Genomic DNA, 20,724 nt, shown 5'->3' on the forward strand with positions numbered 1-20,724 from the left:
AACTGCCGAGATCAGTACGAGTTGACAAAGGGAATGATAACTGAACAAATAAGTTTAGTAAGGCCAAGTAGAGCCACTACTCCCCCTCCCAGAGTAGTTACAACACAAAAAGAAGACCTAGATAAAGGCATGTACCTAAAGGTACCAGCTTGTGATACTGAAGTTTTCAATGGATGTTATGACCAGTGGCCGTCCTTCCGGGACATGTTCACTGCTGTTTATATAAACCATCCTAAACTTTCACAAGCACAAAAGCTATACCATCTCAGGTATAAAACAAAAGGGGAAGCAGGCAGTATCGTCAAGCAATTCGCTTTAAATGACGAAAATTTTAAACTGGCTTGGGAAGCACTTGTTGAAAGGTACGAAAATGAAAGGGTTATGATAGAAAACCCAATAAAAACTTTATTGCATTTGCCAAAAATCCAACAAGAAACTAGCCAGGAATTTCAAAACTTACACTCCACAGTGACAAATTGTCTATCAGTGTTAAAAACACAAAATGTCTCCACAGAATCGTGGGACCCTATTATAGTAACCATTTGCGCAGAAACACTGCCTGATGCTGCTCTACTACGATGGGAACAATCACTAGTGGAAAGAAAAATAATGCCCACCTGGCAACAGATGAAAACATTCCTCACTGCTCAATACGAGATAGCTGAGCGAATAGACAAAAAAACTATAAAGCCAAAAAGTCATCAAAATGACTCAAATAAAAACGTGTTCAAACCCCAAGCCAGTAATAACATACAATATAATAGACACGTCAATAAAAGTCACACATTCGTGTCAAATCAAAGTAGTCAATGGCAATCATTGTGTGAACTCTGTAAGGGAGGTCATAAATTAAGATCTTGCGAGAGATTCAAAAAACTATCCGTTTCAGATAGAAACAATCTGGTCCGTCAACACAAACTTTGCATAAACTGTCTGTCGAATTCTCATATGACAAAAGACTGTGAAAGCAAATTCAATTGTGTATACTGTCAACGAAGACATCACTCATTGCTTCATGTTACCAATTTTCAAAATGCGAAGAAAAATCCATTTCAAAAAACCACGGGGTTAGTCGCTACAACTACATCAAGTAATCACGAAACCTCAAATCCCGAAAAAAGGGAAGAACAACCATGTTGCTCTAAAGCAGCAAAAATTCAAGCGCTTCATTCAGAAAATGAAAGCAAAATTCTTTTACCCACTGCGGTCATCACCATTGAACATAAAGGTGATTTATTCAAACTAAGAGCGTTAATAGATCAAGGCTCTCAAAGATCCTTCATATCATCAAAGGTTCAAAATCGGCTAAAATTGCCAATAAAACATTCCAATTTTCAAATTTCGGGAATGGGCGGAAGAATTATTCAAAATTCTAATAAAATATGCCCAATCACCATAGTTTCTCCAAATGCGGATATACGAATAGATGCACAAGCCATCGTTCTACCGCAACTTACAAATTTGCTTCCAAGCTATGAAGTAAATAAAATACATTGGGAAAAATGCTCACATCTCAAGTTAGCAGATCCCAACTGTCATACCCCATCACAAATCGACATCTTATTAGGCAGTGACTTAATACCTCAAATAATTCTTGAAGGTATAGAGAAAATCTCCAATAAATTGTTAGCCCAAAATACAATCTTTGGGTGGATTATAAGTGGCCAAGTCACTGAAAAAATAAATTCTTTCACAACACAAGTGGAAGATATAACAAACGAATACTTAAATAATGAACTTAAAAAATTCTGGGAAGTGGAAGAAGTACCCCAGATTACCAAACTTTCAGAAGAAGACCAGGCATGCGAAGCCTATTACCAGTCCACAACAACAAGAAACGAACATGGTCGTTATGTTGTGCGACTGCCATTCAAATCCACCTTTCCAGAAACTATAGCTCTAGGCCACTCTAGAATCTCAGCAGTCCAGCAATTCCTAAGCATGGAAAAAAGCCTGACGAAGAAAAATGAGCTAAAATCAGCATATGATAATGTGATGGAGGAATATCTTGACCTCAATCATATGGAAGAAACCGTACCAAATGAAAAGATATCCAAAGGTAGATATTTATCTTTTTACCTTCCACATCATGGGGTAATAAGACCGGAAAAAATCACAACAAAAGTTCGAGTGGTGTTCAATGCATCAAAGTGTACGAGCTCAGGCAAATCACTCAATGATGTATTATACACAGGGCCAACATAACAACCTGATCTCATGTTGCTAATACTAAATTGGCGCATGTTTAAATACGTTTTTAACGGGGATGTTGAGAAAATGTATAGGCAAATTCTGGTGCATGAAGATGACCAGGATTTCCAACGCATAGTCTTCCGCAATTCAATTAATAGTCCAATTAGCGACTACAAACTTAAAACAGTTACCATTGGCATCAACTGCGCACCCTATTTAGCCATTAGGACGTTACATGAAGTTGCAAAAACTTGTGAAACAAATTTACCTTTAGCAACTTCTGTGTTGCAAACTCAAACATATGTGGATGACATTTTATCAGGTAGCCACAGTATACCAATAGCGTGCGAATCATTATCTCAAGTGATCAAAGCACTAAATTCAGCAGGTTTTCCCCTAAAGAAAATAACCTCAAATCATCCCGAAATAATCAAAGATATAAGAAAGGAAGACTTATTAGATACTGACTTCCTCAAATTCGAAAAAGCTAGTACAACAAAAACACTAGGGATTCAATGGAATGCGATAACAGATCAATTCTCATATACAATTGAGTCAATATCTGCAATGTCCGCCATTACAAAACGACAAATCCTTTCCTCGGTGGCAAAACTGTTCGACCCCGCAGGATGGCTTTCGCCAATAATGATTCAAGCTAAAATTCTCATTCAAGAATTGTGGCAAGATGGCACTGAATGGGATGAACAGGTAAAACCTTTACGTTTAACAAAATGGGTTCAATTTGCTAATAATCTACATACTATATCAGAAATTCGAATCCCTCGATGGGTAAATTTCACCCCTAACATTAACACAGAATTACACGGTTTCTGTGATGCCTCTGAAAAGGCTTATTGCGCAACAGTCTACATACGCACTCAGTATGATAGCAAAATAACTTCACATCTTTTGGTAGCCAAAGCCAAAGTTGCACCTTTGAAGACACTAAGCCTGCCACGGCTTGAACTAAATGGTGCTCTTCTGTTAGCAAAATTAATTTCAATAGTTCAAACCCATCTAAAATTAAACGATCACAAAATGTATCTCTGGTCAGACTCAGAAATAGTTCTAGCATGGTTGGAAAAACCACCCTATACTTGGAAGACATATGTATCGAATCGCATATCACAAATCTTAGACTTAGTTGGCTCAGCAAAATGGCAACATGTTGCAAGTGCAGATAACCCGGCGGATCTGGGGACAAGAGGTTGCAAACCACTTCACCTCACCAGCACTACACTCTGGTGGAACGGTCCCACATGGCTAACAGAATCACAAGAATTCTGGCCAAAGTCTCCAGCTCGGAATATCATACCTCCGGAAAGTCGGAAAATTGAAAATTTTCATATCACTCCAGAAGAGGATGATATTCTCCAAAGATTTTCCTCATTTCCTCGAGCACTAAGGGTAGTCGCTTATATGCACAAATTCATCCATAAACTTAAACAAAAGGTGAAAAGGATATTAAACGATCCTGACATACAACTAACATATTCCGACTTGCAACATGCCAAGGTCAGTCTAATCTTGTATACACAAACTCGCTATTTCAGCAAAGAGAAATCAAAGTTGCTTGAAAAGCGACCTCTCGAAAAGGGAAGCTCACTTCTCGTGTTAAACCCATTCCTGGACGCTAAGGGATTACTACGGGCAAATGGAAGACTAGCCAACTCCAGCCTTAGTTACAATGAACGACATCCCATCATTATCCCAGAGAAATCCCGTTTTGCCTACTTATTTCTAATATATCTCCACCAGCTTACAATGCATGGTGAGCATCGCTTGATGCAACAAATGGTCCGGCAAGAGTTTTATGTACCGCGACTAAAGCCACAAATAAAGAGAACCATTTTCATGTGTAAACAGTGTACTATGTACAAGCACAAGATGCGTACGCAGATCATGGCAGCCCTACCACCTGAACGCTGCAACTACGCTTTACCCTTTACCACCACTGGGGTTGATTTTGCTGGACCTTTCCAGATAAAGGCCTCAATGCTAAGGTCTTCCTCATTTAGAAAAGGGTATGTGGCTGTCTTTGTATGTTTTACAACAAAGGCAGTACACCTCGAGCTATGTTCGGATCTGACTACTGCGGCTTTTCTTGCAGCATTTGCCCGCTTTGTCGGACGGCGCGGATTTCCTTTAAAAATTATGAGCGACAATGGAAAAAACTTTGTCGGAGCTCAAAGAGCCACGGAAAAGGAGTTTTTACAATTCATGAAAGAAGTATCCCCCGAAATTGTCAGAAAATATGCACCCCAAGGAATCGATTGGCAATTCATACCCCCATGTTCTCCACACATGGGCGGACTCTGGGAATCAGCAGTAAAGAGCTTTAAGTCCCATTTAAAGAAAACGGCTGGTGACCATAAATTCAATTATGAGGAGTTTACTACATTACTCACTCGTATCGAAGCCGTACTAAACTCTAGACCTATCTCACCACTCTCGCAAGATCCCTCCGACTTCACAGCCTTAACCCCAGGGCATTTTCTCAAAGGAGCACCCATTCTGGCCATACCTGAGCCAGGCGTGGAGTCGCTATCCTTATCGAATAGATGGGAGCGAATTAAAATCCTCCATCATGATTTCAGCCGCCGATGGAAGGAAGACTACATAAAGGACCTTCACAAGAGATACCGGTGGAAAACTCAAGAAAAGGCACCAAAGCTTGGAGACTGCGTCCTTATACAAGATGATTGTCTCCCTCCTACGGAATGGCGACTCGGCCGCATAAAACAACTTCATTACGGTTCCGACGGTCATGTTCGAGTAGTTGATCTCCGCACTCAAACCGGAACACTAACCAGACCGCTCGTAAAATTATGCTTTCTACCAACCGCCGAAGATAAAGAAACGTAAAACCGAAACCGCAATAATAAATCAATAAATCGTTAAAACATATAACCGCTTACCAAATCGAAACCTCGAATAACATTAATGACACAAAGACTTAACATAAATGTCTGATAAAAAAAGACATCCTATTCATGCCACATATCGTGGCACAAACGTCCATATTATTGTAAATTTCACAATACATTTCTAATATCATAATTTCTCTCACAGAGTAATATGGACGTGGATATGGCATCATCGTCAACGCCAACCATGCGTTCGGCAATTTCCGCCCCTCGCGCTGAAGCTGCTCCAATAGCAGCACCCCGGACCAACACTGCACCGGCAGCGCCTCGAACAACAACAGGCTCCACCGCGACAACGGCTCCGCGTCAAAGCACGCCAGCATTACCAGCGAATTTGCAACTCATTCGTTGTCCTTTATGCCGCCGCCCTCATCGGCTATCGCACTGCGGTATATTCAAAGGCATGCCGCCGATGCAACGCCAGCAGGTGGCACAGGCGCACGGGTATTGCCTGAATTGTCTGGCAACTTCCCACGCAACTCAGGAGTGCCCATCACCTAATCGTTGCCAAATCTGTGTGCGGGCTCATCATACGATGCTGCATCGCATTCCCAGACGCGACCCCCGGCGCCCACCGGCTCCTCGCACCAGTGGTAACGTCAGGCGTTCCCAAAGGACTCCTGTGACGGCATACCGCCGCCGCGGACCCTCTGCAGCAGAATCCCGTCCTTGGCGCCATAACCAGGCAGCATCAACACGACGCCATCAGCTTAGGCCGCAATCCCGCCGGTCAACAGGTCTCAGCAGCGTGGTAGCAACGCTCCAGCAGCTACAGCGGCTTCTAGGCTAAATACTCGCCTAGGGGGGCCGGGATGGCTAAATGAGTAGCGACGTCGCATCACATCTACATCAATTTATTCACCTCATCACGCGAGAGAAAACCACACGTTAACACACATACACGCACATGCACCCAAACGCGATGACTTACTGCAATCTAATTAGAACAAAAGGAATAGAGAAAGCAGGTCGCGCACCTTTCGTTGATACGACGTCGAATAGCCAACATCTACGCTTTCCGCAGCATCCCGGTTTTGATCCGCTTACCCGAGTGTATATATCTAATATATATGTAACCTAATACCTACTGGATCCAATATATAGTTGTTCAGTTTACATTTTTTACATTTGTATATATATTTAACTATCCATACTTCAATTCAATTAAACCCAATAATTGTGAAGTGAAATTCGCAGAAAATAAAACTTGTAACGATCTTTGAAATTAGTGCATTTCCTTTTAACTAAAAGTGTGAGTGGCCTATAAGGTGAGTTTTTGTACACTCATTATTGTTACTCAATAACACCCTGTTAATCGAAAAATTCTCATTTAATTTTGTTGAGGCATTTTCTGTTAACGTATAGATAGTATTCGATATAAACTCAACGAAATGGACAAAATCTAACATATCGAGTATAGTCAGCGAAAATAATTATATTAGTTATATGGGGTTGCCTCATAATCATCACCGATTTCATTTATATTCAACGCTTAACTATATTATTATTTACTTTATGATGATAACGTATACGGTGACTCGGCATAAATTACTATATTTGGTATAAGGGAGCTTTCGGCATTAAAATTTTAGACTGTATTAAATATTTTACATTTACTTAGTTTTTAAAGATATCTTACATATTGATCGATAAGGTATGGCTAAATGAGCTTCTGACCCCCCTCACAATTGATCGGTAGGTCGCGGATAGCCGGACGGCCTGTAGTAGCAGGTTAGTTGCGCCTCCCTAATATAGGTGACCGATCAAAATCCAGGCGCGACGGACTCAAAGTGAGCGGCTTCCTGGTCAGTGTCTTTTCACCATGTTAGGTGCGGTTGTAAAAAAGATCGGTCTATACCGGGGCGCACTGGGAGTTGTTTGAAGCATCACCAGCTGTTTTCACTAGTGGTGTGGAGAGGGTGATGTGAGACAGCTCTGCCGAAGTGTCAGCCACGATGTGAATCAGTAACTAGCCCCTTCGGGCCCTGGTCAGGAAGTGTACATTGGGCGTAGAACTAGTAGACTGCGTTGCTCTGGGCGAGCGCCGGTTCGTCCGAGTTTTCCGGAACCGGTACGGACAGGCCTCAGGGAACTGGGGTAGGGACATAGCCCCCGAGGGTACACCCGTTCCTGTCTATTTCGGCCCGCCCCGCTGCACACGATGCGCTGGTTACACTGATAAATGGAGACAATTAATGAAAAAACGCACAACAACAATAGCAGTAACAAATGTCACCAGTCAATTTACGATTTCGGGAGTAGATCCTTTTAAAAAAAGCTTCGCGTTTGGCTAGATCGCCAGTGAAGGTGCTCTCTGCACAAAGACCAGTGAGGTCGAAATTGTCACCTCCAACGCTTCAGGAGAAGACACCGATATTGAAAGAAGCACAGTCGCAACGCGATCAAACAATATATATAAACTTGGAGATTGATACAAAAGCTAACGGATATGATGCGTCCGCCACAGCGCTCTATCAACAATTCCATTGGGGAACTGCTTAGCGAAATATCGAAGCTCTACACCCGTGCTCAAGATGAAGCTAACATAGGTAGAAGTGTAGATATGGAACAGACGACTGCTGAAGTCACACCGAAAAGACCACGTGATGACAAGCAGATAAACCGACGAACCCCTCCAAAAACAACCCATGACGAACTAATTGTGAAAGCAGAAGAAAGCAGAAATCTCGGGGGAGGAGAAAGCGACGCGGCAAGGGAAGATACCTGGATGACGATACCAAGTAAAGCCCAAAAAAAATAAAAACAAGAAGAAGGAAAACACCGTACCACGCCTTCGACCAGAAGCAATTATAATCGCAAAAACCGGAGACATGCCTTACGCATACATACTTCGGGCGGTTAAACAAAATGAAAATCTGCAAGCGCTTTGCGAAAACGGCTCAAGAATTAAAAAGACAGCTAAAGGAGATATACTGTTAGAGCTAAAGAAAGCACAGACAGAAAGTACTAAAGAATATAGAAAGGAGATAGTGAAGATACTAGGAGATCAGACACAAATAAGATCTCTAACACAAGAAACTACAGTTGAAGTGCGTGACTTGGACGATATAACGACGAAAGAGCATATAGTATAGGCAATTCGTTCAGAATTTGAAGAGCTTCGTCTATTTAGTGAAGAGTGTATTAAAAGCATATGCATATGCAGGCACTCAAAAAACAATCATAAGCCTTCATGCGCAGGAAGCAAAGCACTTACTGGCAGCACAAACTATTAAAATCGGTTGGACAATCTGCAGAATCCGGGAAAAAGCGCAACTGAAAAAATGTTTCAGATGTCTAGGGTATGAACATGTGACGAAAGCATGCAGCAATCCAGAAGACAGGAGCAAGTGCTGTATTAAATGCGGAGAGGAGGGTCATTTCGCCAAAGATTGTGTTAACAGTCCTTCCTGCAAGGCAAGTAAACACAGTGGAAGTACAAACATAGACCATCAGATAGGAAGCAGGAAATAGCCCATATATACAGCAGCACTGAAAAAACCTAGAAGGTGAAAATACTATAAATAAACCTGAACCACTGCGAAGCGGCCCAGGATCTCTTGACGCAAAACATATACGAAAATAAGATAGACGTTGCATTAATCTGTGAACAGTAAAGACTCTGACAAGTTGATTTCCGACACCACAAAAAAGGTTGCAATATGGGCTTGCGGAGATAAAATGGTGCAAGACACACCATTAATTGACAAGGCATACTATACAAGAGCCAAAATATGGGGCTTTATTTCTTACAGCTGCTATATACCGCCAAGTATACCACATGGTGAATATGAAAAAATACTTGACGACTTGGTAAAGGATGCGATGACAAATACATCTAATATAATTGCAGGTGACTTTAATGCCTGGGCGCTAGGATGGGACAGCAAAAATACAAATTTGAGAGGTAGCGCATTACTTATAGCATTTACTGTTCTAGACGTAGTACTGCTTAATACAGGAAGACAAAACACCTTTGAGAAGAATGGGCGTGGCTCCATTATCGATATATCTTTTGCCAGCAGGGTGCTATATCGATACATAGACTGGCGGATATGCGACATATATACCCAAAGTGACCATTTGGCTAAAATGTTAAGTATCAGCAAGAGTATGCAACAGCGAAATGTTTGCCACCAAAAGGTGCAGTCCAAGCGGTGGAGAATTGAAACCCTAGATGAGGTGCTTTTTAAGTTAATGCTGGACGAAAACATAAACGGAAGTGATGACATAGACCAACAGGCTGTTGGTACAACACATTAGCGAAGCCTGTGATGCCGCTATGAATAAAAAGAGGACAGCCGCATCGAGATCTCGAATCTCGAAGAAGTGATAGTCACAAAGCGAGGCGCCGCTTCCAACGAAGCATAGACAGCTTAGATTGTGACAGCCTGCGAGAAGCATTCAAAAAGAAACGCAACGTCCTAAAAAATGCAATTAAAAAGAGCAAAATTACATGTTTCAAAGAATTATGCGAAAAAGTGGGCGAAAATCCGTGGGGAGCAGCGCATAGGATTGTAATGTCAAGGATTAAAGGTAGCAAACGTCAAGCGCCTACATGCCCTTCATTACTCAAAAATGTTGTGGGAACCCTGTTCCCAGAACAAAACCAAAAAGGAAATTTTTATCGCGAAGAAGTCGGAGATGCGCCAGAAATCACCGAGCAGGAAGTTGTTTATAGAATATTGCGCCTCCCTCTATCGAAAGAAGTGCAAATAATTGGATACGCAGATGATATTGCTGTGACAATAGTAGCTAAGGAGCTCCATCAAATACAGAGTATTTGTAGTGATCTGTACTGAAGATAAAGCAGTGGCTAACGAGTGGAAAACTCGAACTTGCCGGCCACAAAACGGAAGCAGTGCTTATAACTAGCAGAAAAACACTGGAAACCATTTCGGTTAACATAGACGGGCGCGCAACATTACAACACAATCCGCTGTGAAATACCTTGGTGTGACGATTGATGCGAGGCTCAACTACAAAATGCATGTTAAAAAAGCATGTGAGAAAGCGGCGCGTGTAAACATGGCCTTATCAAGAATAATGGCAAACATAGGAGAGCCGAAACAGAGCAGGAGAGCTCTTCTGGCCAAAGGTCAGCCAGTCAATTGTAATGTATGCGGCGCCTGTATGGGGACCAGCATTAATACATAAGACATATGCTGGAGTGACAAAATCGGTGTTCCGGTTGAGCGCTATCAGAATAGTCAGTGCATTTTGCAGGGTTTCTAATGAAGCTGCCGGGGTTCTAGCAGGAATTATACCCCCAGACATAATGGCTGTCGAACTTAAGCGAATATATAATAATAGCGCAGGCCGGAAACTAACGGTGGCAGAGCGTAGAGTAGAAAGACAAGCCAACTTAAACGAATGGCAAACACGCTGGGATACATCAAGAAAGGGGAGATGGACATACCGCTTAATCGGTAATATACAAGCATGGATGGAACGAAAACACGGATAGGTAGATCATTACATAACACAGTTCCAAACAGGATTGAGTAGCTTGCTCTTTCTGTGGTAGCAATAACGAGAACGCAGAACACATATTTTTCCACTGTCGGAAATATAGAAATGAGCGACTATCTTTGGAAAAGGAAGTATCCAACCGAATAACACCAGAGAATATAGTGACCTATATGCTGCACTCGAGGAATGTGTGGAATTTAATGTAGAAGCTGGCAGCCATGGTACTCCATGACCTGAGAAGAGTAGAACAGCAAAGAAGGAGTGAATCTAGAGCAGCGAATATCGCTTTAATGACGTGAGCCCACAGGCTAAGCTTGCCCTTGCCTAACGGCGGTCTCACACGGCCTCAGTAAAGCTATAGGAGACGGAGTTAGGGTTTAGTACGTAGGTGTACCGTTTCACAAGTCCAGAACAGTAGGTAATACTGATTGGGCGTGGTCCCGAATGAGGTGTACCTATAGCGGGCAGTACTTGCATATTGCTACAGCAAAGTAGCAGTATCTATGTAAGATTCCCCCTCCGGCACAAAAAAAACAAAAAAAAACATCGTCATCATGTGCACCGCATCAGCATATACACCATACCTTCCACACCAAACACATGAGGACACCAAACACAACTAACAAAAAGGACTGACGTCCAGTTCTCTTTTGTTCTCGATCCGTGCGCATACACGTCAATAGCTTCAACTTTCATTTTTTAATTTTATTTTGAATTCGTCACAGGGTGAGTGCCGGGAGTTTTTTATTTTATAGAAAAAAATACATTGTCCTTCGAACCGTACCGGACGGCACTAGTGGTAACACAAATTAAAATAAAATATAATTAATCACGGTGACGCGGCAACGCGGTAATAAAATCAACTAATTAAAAAAAAAATATATATATATATACAAAAATCTCATATACATACATATTTGTATTTTGGAAATTTTCTATTCAACATATTAAGTATATAGAAACTTTTTCTGATTTATTCCATACATCTTTTAAATGAGCTCAGGCTCAAAGGAATCTAAAACAACTCAGTTTCTAAAAGTTCCAAATATGATTTCTGACGCAAAAAGTCCGTGTACACATGCAGAAGCTACACGCTCAAAGCAAGGTGCTACAAAACAAAAAAGGGTGAAAGATATTTCATACACCAAATTTATTTTTGAGAGTGACAGTCTAATTCGATACTGCACTCGATTTTCATCTGCACCGATTCAAGACAATTCTGAGTCGGTATTGGAAATTAAAAGAGAAAATCTTGACAATTTCTGAACACGTCTCCAAGCGGCATATGACGCAATCGTAGAATCTGACGACTCAGATCTACCAGAAAATTTTTAATCCTCGGCTTACGCAAAATGCGACAATTGCTTAGACCAATACGAAGAGACAAAAGCAATGATCTCTGATCAACTAAAACTAATCAAATCAATTGCACCTACTCCGCAACCGAGAGTAGAGCTGCCAAAAAGACAATCCCAAGAGGCAAGTTCAGGCATTCACCTTAAAGTGCCCACATTAAAGTGCCACTTTAGCGCAAACGTAAAAAGAGCAACAGGTTTAGTTGCAACATATTCAGAAAAATGCCAGGAAGCACCATGCTGCTCAAAGGCGTTAAAAACCCGAACGCTACATAGCGAAAATCACAGTAGGGTACTACTACCCACAGCGGCTGTCTCCATCGAACACCGAGGAGAACTGTTTAAACTTAGGGCCTTAATAGACGAAGGATCACGTCTAGGGTACAAAACAGGCTACAGTTGTCAACAAAACTAGCCAATTTTGAAATCACGGGAATGGGCGGAAGAGTTATTCAAAAAAAAAAGATCCCCCACTAGTCCTCTACGTGGCTTCAAATTAAAAACAGTTACCTTTGGCGTTAACTGTGCACCATATCTAACCATTCGAGCACATCGCGAATTGGCAGACAACACAAAGTCAAAATTTCCTCTTGCAACTGAAGTGTTGAAAACTCAAACGTATGTAGACGATATTCTGCCTGGAAGTCACACTCTTCCAAAAGCATACGAGGTAATAAAAGCCCTCAAATCCAGAGGTTTCCATTAAAAAATATTACGGCAACCACCCATATATACTCAAAAATATTCCAAACGAAAATTTGTTGGACACCAATTTCCTTATATTCGAAAAGGAAAGTACAACAAAAACTCTAGGCATCCAATGGAATGCGATATCGAACCAGTTCTCATACACGATTGAGTCCATATTCGCATTATCAGCCATAACAAAAAGACAGATTTTATCCTCGCTGGCAAAACTTTTAGACCCCGCAGGATGGCTTTCACCAATAATGATACTAGCGAAAATCTTAATACAAGAATTATGGCTAGTTGGAACCGACTGGGAAAATACTCCCAGTTCGCAAACAATCTGAATGACATTTCTCAGATACAAATTCCACGCTGGATAAATTACTCCCCCGAACACAAAGTCGAATTACATAGCTTCTGTGATGCCTCTGAAAAATCACCCATGCGCTACTATCTATGTGCGCACGAAAAATGACACCACGATCACAAGCCACTTATTAGTAAAAAGCAAAAGTGGCTCCTTTAAAAACGCTAAGTTTACCACGACCTGAGCATGTGGCGCACCACTACTTTCCAAATTAGTAGCCATGGTGCAAATGCATTTAAACATGACAAAATGCAAACTATATCTGTGGTCCGTATGTTTCCAATCGAACGTCTCAAATACTTGACCTAGTTGGATAAGCCACTTGGCGACATGTAGCCAGTGCTGACAATCCTGCCGATCTAGGTACAAGAGGGTGCAAGCCACTGCATCTTGCCACCACCACTCTCTGGTGGAATGGCCCCGATGATTGATAGAATCTCCCGATTCTTGACAACAATCACCCATGCGCAACATAATCGCTCCAGAAGGTCGAAAAATCGCCACCTTTCACACATTATTGGATGATACCGATATCATTGAACGATTTTCATCGTTTCCAAGAGCTCTCAGAGTAGTTGCTTACATGTTCATATTTATAGAGCAACACAAAAGCAAAGTCAAAGGATCATCTAATTTCCCATCCAACACAGTGACGCACCTAGAGTTACAAAAGGCAAAGGTCATACTAATCGCATATATGCAAGCGCGCTATTTCAGCCGCGATATATCACTACTAAGAGAACAAGCGCCTTAACTTTGAGACTGCGCCCTCATCCATGATGATTGTCTACCCCCTACCAAGTGGCGGCTTGGCCGCATAGAAAAGCTACATTATGGCTCCGACGGTTACATACGAGCCGTGGATTTCCGTACGCAAAACGAAACACTAACCAGACCGCCCGTGAAGCTGTGCTTTCTACAAACTACCGATGATCGCGAATCCGAAAACCGCAAAAAGCAAACCGATATTATCGCGACACAATAAACTAATCAAATGAAAACAATAAAAACGAGAAATACGTCAATACCAACCGTTAAAAAATAACAAACCGCCAAAAAATAACAAAGAAAACTAACAAAATGGTCAATCAATACGACGACCCATTCATGCCACAATCGTTGCACGATTGCCCATATCTATTTGCATGACAGATTTATAATAAACAATCTTCTCTATACAGATTAACATGCTTGCAGATACGACAGTCGCAATCACGCCAACCGCTCGGGCGTCTACGAATGTGCCACGCACCGGACCTATACCAGCGCCCCGCATTGTAGATACAACAGCATCGACCGCTGCACCAGCAACAACGCCGTCATTTGTATCTGCAACCGCGCCTGCAACGGTACTTGCGCCCGAACACCACCGACGCTGTCATCACGAACTACGGAGACCCATCGAGTAAGGTGCCCCATATGTCGACGAACGAATCGTCTACATCATTATGGAATATTCAGGGGTATGCCATAACTGTATATAATATAACTAGCTGACCCGGCGAACTTCGCCCCGCCCAATTTTTATTTTTTTTTGGAAGTCATAGACTCGTATAACTTTACCACAAATAATACAAACTTCAAACAACGCATTTTCATTTAATGTTTGTAGCGCCATCTACTGTAACATACCGCACTTACTCAATACCGCTGTTAGCGCCACCAACTGGTGGATAGCTCTTTGCTAATAATAAACAAATAATTTGCAATAAATAAATAATGCGACTATAAGGAGAGTTATAAACTATCCTATCTTTCAAGTTGGACCAAACTGCACACAGTGTTAAAAATTTCATTAAAATCGGTTCAGTAGTTTAGGAGTCCATCGCAAACAAACAACGTGACACGTGATTTTTATATATTAAGATATATATTTTTTACTTTCCAATTTAAAATTTGTATTTCATCATTTCCACAAAAAATGCTTATTTCATACCTGTACACGGAGGTCCAAGTTGAGGTACTAATTTTCTTAGCAATATTAACTTAGCTTTTATTGGATATTCCATAGTTTAATAGCGGAAATTATATTACAATACACATCATGCTTTTACATATTTTAACGAAAATTATGTCGGATATGTGGTCAATTATATACATATATATATATAACTGTCTTAAATTAAGAAGCTATATGGCTTTTACGGTTTACATAAAAAATTTCATGCTATTTAATTCTAAAACATATATAGAATACTGTTTCCAATTCTGAACTTGATCCGAGTAACAGTTTTGGAGATACAGCCTTAAAAAGTTGCGTACTTGAGGTCAACTATATAGTAGCTTAAAACTTTAAACGCGTTTTCTTCGACACTGTATTTTCAAAGTAAGTTTTAAAGATTTTTCGCGAAGTATAAACTGCAAGGTCTTATTAATAATACGATTACTCTCCTCCCGACCAACTGACGTGAGGGGTGCAATCCGCAAACGAGCGGAATTATCCGAGTCAAACTGGAACCCAAATGTTGAAATGAAATTGTTGTTGAACGGACTCTTACTTTTCCAGATGGACTTGATAACTAGGGTCCCATATCACAGAAACATACTCCAATATATGTATGTAGGTCTCACCGAGATGTATAAAGAAATTTCGTAATAAACGGACCTCTAAATTCTTTATGAAAAACAATATTAAATAAAAATAAAAAGATATAAATATTTATAAAAAGAAGCAGTAAGATAAAAATTGATTATCAGAGGTCACAACCATTGTAGCGAGCAGTTAGTTTGATGGACATTAGAAGCTATCTTAAACACATTAGGGAAATCAAATTGCAAATTACGTACTTTAAAGTGTTGAATTTTTTATCATTAAATGCAAGGATCGTAAAAGGTATAACGAAAGCCACTTTAATATATTATTAATGCGAGTCCTCTATCCGCCCTTACCCAATTTTAATCCGAATTCCGGGAACGGTATTCTATAGCCCAGTCAAAAAAACTTTTCTCTTTCACCATTCTATAAATTTTTCAAGTAATACGAGGTTTGACAATTAAGTAAAGAGACTGATTTTATTGCCGCGCTTGTGGTAAACATGTGACCTTGAAATTCCCTTTCTCTTTTTCCGGCATCCCTCCCCTCTCCACTGATATATGTACCATCGCTCTAGCTTGTTTAGTTCGCCTGCTGCGTCAAGTTGAGTAGACGTGTGTTTGTAGTGTTCGTCACGAAAATGGAAAAACGAAATCAAGAGCAACACGTCTCGATAAAATTTTGCGCCAGATTCACAGTGGGCGATTGGGCCTCGTTGGCAGCATTTAATTAATAACTTCTAAACGAAAAAAGATATCTTCAGACGGTTTTTTTTCACAGCTCAGAAAAAAGTCATAGAATTTTTTAATTTCAAAATTTTATTTAAATTTATTTTTTTTATTTTTTTTTTAATTTCAAAATTTTTTTTTACCTTCAATAAACAAATTTTATAAATCAAAATTATCTTCGTAATCTTCGGAAACAGAATCAGGCATATCTAGATGCTTCATTAAAAGCAAGCTCTTAACATCATCGTCCATAATAATATATTTTGCAGTCGAAATTGAAGACCCATTTGACAATGAAGATATCAAAGGGTCAGACGAAACTAATAAAGCATTTATGATATCTTCCATTATATTTTTCCTGGAATTTTTTCTTGTATTGCTCTTGCGTATGTTTCGATAGTCCTTGTTCCTGGCTTCAAGACCTTCTTCGGACATCATACCAATCGGAAGGGAAAAATGGTTTATTATATCTGCTCCATGAATTAAAATTCTGTGAGCAGACGATGGCATGTAAAACCAGGAGTATGCTTTAACAAAAATTTCGGCAGTTTCCAATGCTCGTAAGATTACGCTAAATCGATATATTAAATCATCGCTTACTCCTGTTATACGAGCAGCGAAATTTGGTTGTTGGAAAAACCTCCTTGCAGTGTTTTCGTTGTTCGTGCTGCCAGTACCAGCTATTGGTATATCCACCAACAAATGCATTTCTTCCCTTAGAGTCTGCTGAATACTTCTTTTATTTTGTTCAACGTCCTTGTCAGCACCACGAGCTTGCCACTTTTGTATTAGTATTCTATATGCAATGTGCAAAACACACTCGAAAAACCTAATCCATGCGTAGAGACTTGATAAGCCATATTCAAATAGGTTTGCATTAATAGGAAAGCTTTTCACCAAATTTAGATCGTTCATATTTTTAGAAGTCGCGCTACAGATTCCGCATGTTTGCGAAGCCGATTCCGATGTGACACTGAACGTTTTGCCATCAAGCATGGTCATATGAAATTGGTGATCAATTCTTAAGGTACTCACAAATGTTGGAAAAATATTTAATATTTGGCTCTTAATGTTTTGAATTTCTCTGCGAGACAAGTCTGCCGATTCTTTCTCGCAAAGTAATTTAATGGGTCGACAATATCGGGTAGAAGAAGGCCGATTGTTTTTCCATAAAACTGTCGACCCTTTCTGCACTATCAATGATACCATACAAATTGAAATAAATATTGATCTATCATCTCTCCATCGAAGTCATTAAATTTTTGCCTGTAAGTAGAATGGCCGCTGCTGCCATCACAACCCCATCTGTAGGTAGCAGTTAATTGGGTGTTATTGTTATTTTCAATATCGTTTTGAAAACTTTCTGGGTGTGCTTCAATAATCCTAGCAATCGTATGGTCTACTAAGCTTTGTAATGGTACTTCAGCGAAATGATCAGTGACCGTGATGACACTAGGATAGCATTTTTTTCGCACAACGCAGTTTATCGTAGCATGGATATATATCGGCGTTTTGCCCTTTAGCGGCTCACTTTGACAAATTCCATGTGTACTTGGTATGTACAACATCTACAAATAGCGCCAGTGCTTTTTCATCAGAAAGTTTTGTCGGTAGACGCTGAGGGGTACTCATAGTTTTCAAAATCTTACCGCTAAACTCTTCGTCGGCGTTTAGCATTGACACCACCTGTGAAGCACTACGTTTTCCACCTTTATACAAGCTGCAGCTTGCAGCTACCAACAATGCTTCTGATGGCACATCTTCAGTAAGGCCTGACAATTTCTTAACTTGCGTTTTTTTGCAACACTCCGAAATATCTTTTTGTGGACGTCCAATAATTTCGGAAGATGATCTTTCAATCAATACTAACGGCGTATCTAGCCATTCCTGGTTTTTGTTTTCAAAAAAAACCTTATTTCTTCTACAGTTTTTCCACTTTTCTACAAGCTTACTAGTAAAATTTCGCAGCTTTTTGCCAATCTCGTACTGCTCCTCCTGAGTATATTTAAGGTTTTTGAGAACAATACCAAATACAAAGTTTTCCATGGTGAGAAACTTCTTGGTTGGGATCGCTTCTTCATGCCATACTAAAAAAAGTACCCGTTTTGCTACCGACATTGTTCCTAAAAAGTGCCATGATTTAAAGGTTAGCAGGTAATAGCAGTTCATATTACACATTTTGGACGCACAATGACTCATACCTCCAGCTAAAAAAAGAGTTAGACCTAATCTGTGCGAATGTTGTAACTTCTACTCCACGAACGACAGGTGCACGCTAGTGCGGGCTAGTTGTTAATACACTTAATTACCACTACGTTTTATGAACAACACATTTACAGACCGGTCACAAACAGTGATTTTTTATGTAATACATACCTTGAAGTTAATAAAAAGCCACACTTTTAATAAAACAAGTAAAAATTGTAAATTTCCAAGGAGCTCGAAATCAATGCGCACAACAAAGAAAAAATATTGTAAAGCACTTGCTAAAACATATTTTGTGTTTGACAGCTCACAGCTGATGATCAGCTGATCGTAGAGCTTATAAAAAACCGCCAAAATTTGTGAAAAAAATAACGCATTTTCAAATTTGAAAATTTGATTAAATGCCGCTAGCGAGGCCCAATCGCCCATTGTGAGATTGGGCGAAACAGTTTCGGAAACGATCCCACGCTGCTTGATCGAGTTATTACAGGCGATCAGAGCTGGTTTTTCCAATACGACCCGGAAACCAAACTCCAAAGCTCACAATGGTTGTCTCCGCGCACCGAAAAAAGCTCGCATGAGCTAGTCGAAGGTGAAAACGATGATTATTGCCTTTTTTGATAGCCGTGGAATAGTCCACAAGAAATTCGTTCGTCCGGAGAAAACTGTGAATCAAGTCGACTATTACCAAGTACTCGAAAGATTGCGAAAACGAGTCAACAGGGTGCGGGTGTGTCACCCTGTGACTTTTTTTGTTTCCTAAAACAAAATCGGTGGTCAAAGAAACCCATTTTGAGTCGATTACGGACATCCAGACGGCCGTGACGAGGGTACTCGCGGACATCCCAATCGAAGCGTTCCAGAAATGTTACGAAGCATGGAAAACCCGCTGGAATCGCTGTATAGCTGCCCAAGGGGACTACTTTCAAGGGGATGGCAGAGTTGTAGAATAATTTTCAAATATACGGTTTTTATGGAATCAGTATCATTATTTAACTGTCATACCTTGTACTTACTGCTATACCTTTTGAGACGAAATATTTACAAGATTATATGATTATACAAATATGTATGTTATAATTATACCTAAACGCTACACTCATACTAATTGAAAGTAAGTATATAATTTTCCAGATATTTAAAAATGCCAATTTAAATCAACTCAATTAACTTAACACATAGAAAATAAGTATTTTTTCCACGAAATTAAGTTATATTTACCAAACTATTTTTTTCTTTCAAAGAACGCCTTCCATTTCTTTATGTTTCCTCATTTCTTAAACTTCATTCAATAGCCTTCCGCAAAGCAAAGCTCCATGCAAACCAATTCTGATTTCCATAGGTATTATAGAATCTGATTATATTTTCGTATTTTTGAATATAAACAGCAAATTCAATCCAACGGCACTACCAATTGCACGTTTTGTTAGTTCTTTCTAGCCATGTTGTTTGATGTGAAACGACGTGGAATTAAGGCTACTTAATAGGGGAAAACATTTCTCATGAAGATCTTTTACCTGATTTTGATCGGTGAACTTGTATTACACTATAGGATAAGTGTCCGGACATTATACCGGTGCATTCAACAGTAATCTATAATATATAGCAATTCCCACAACAGTCGTTTCTACGCTTAAGAATTGACCAGGATTTTATCCGGACAATGGCTGTTATTTCGGTGAAAAAAAATTTTCGTGAATTTATCTTGTCAAATAAAAAGATTTGGTTTTAATCGAACAGATTGTATAATTTTAATCGGTTATATGAGCATCTTTTTTTGGGAAGAAAAGGAGGTGCAAAAAATGTCAGATCGATATCTCAAAAACTAGGGGACTAATTCGCGTATATACAGACAGACGGGTAGAGGGATATGGGATCGACTCAGCTTATCACGCTGATTTTTTTACTCATTAAGCTCAACAAATTTTCACCATTTTCTGTAATTTTACAAAATAACTTATTAAAATAGTTTAAAATTACAAATAAAAAAGTTTTTTTAATCCATTTTTCGCAATCATATTTGACTACGACTGCTTGATGGACATTTTTACAATTTTACAGTATCAACATATCATAAATATATACAAGTATAATATATATTTATAGTATGTATGCAGCTGTTGACAGCTAATTAGAAACTACACCTATTTTGAAGTAAATGATGTTATTTTCCAATAAATCACGTATATTGATCTTATTTTCACATATTTTATTGAAACCTATGTTAAACTTAAACTCTAATGTAATAGTAAAA

At 39.8% G+C, this 20,724-nt stretch overlaps 4 protein-coding genes across 4 annotated transcripts in view; 2 read left to right on the plus strand and 2 right to left on the minus strand.

Moving 5' to 3' along the window:
* The window catches only part of LOC125775363 (uncharacterized), a 727,609-nt gene that overhangs the window by 133,133 nt on the left and 573,752 nt on the right, over window positions 1-20,724 (minus strand). The gene's annotated exons all lie outside the window — the stretch shown is intronic.
* LOC105226444 (transmembrane 9 superfamily member 2) overlaps window positions 1-20,724 on the minus strand; it is a 147,660-nt gene that overhangs the window by 48,777 nt on the left and 78,159 nt on the right. The gene's annotated exons all lie outside the window — the stretch shown is intronic.
* Window positions 3,816-5,256, plus strand: LOC125775397 (uncharacterized). Its single transcript, XM_049445944.1, has one exon. The coding sequence runs from the start codon at window positions 3,958-3,960 to the stop codon at window positions 5,056-5,058; it is 1,101 nt and encodes a 366-aa protein (XP_049301901.1). The 5' UTR covers window positions 3,816-3,957; the 3' UTR covers window positions 5,059-5,256.
* LOC125775534 (uncharacterized) lies at window positions 5,261-5,910 on the plus strand. Its single transcript, XM_049446191.1, has one exon. It carries the CDS (start codon window positions 5,272-5,274, stop codon window positions 5,908-5,910), a length of 639 nt encoding a protein of 212 aa, XP_049302148.1. The 5' UTR covers window positions 5,261-5,271.

The sequence above is a fragment of the Bactrocera dorsalis genome, chromosome 1 (genome assembly GCF_023373825.1).
Source record: "Bactrocera dorsalis isolate Fly_Bdor chromosome 1, ASM2337382v1, whole genome shotgun sequence".
NCBI lineage: Eukaryota > Metazoa > Arthropoda > Insecta > Diptera > Tephritidae > Bactrocera > Bactrocera dorsalis.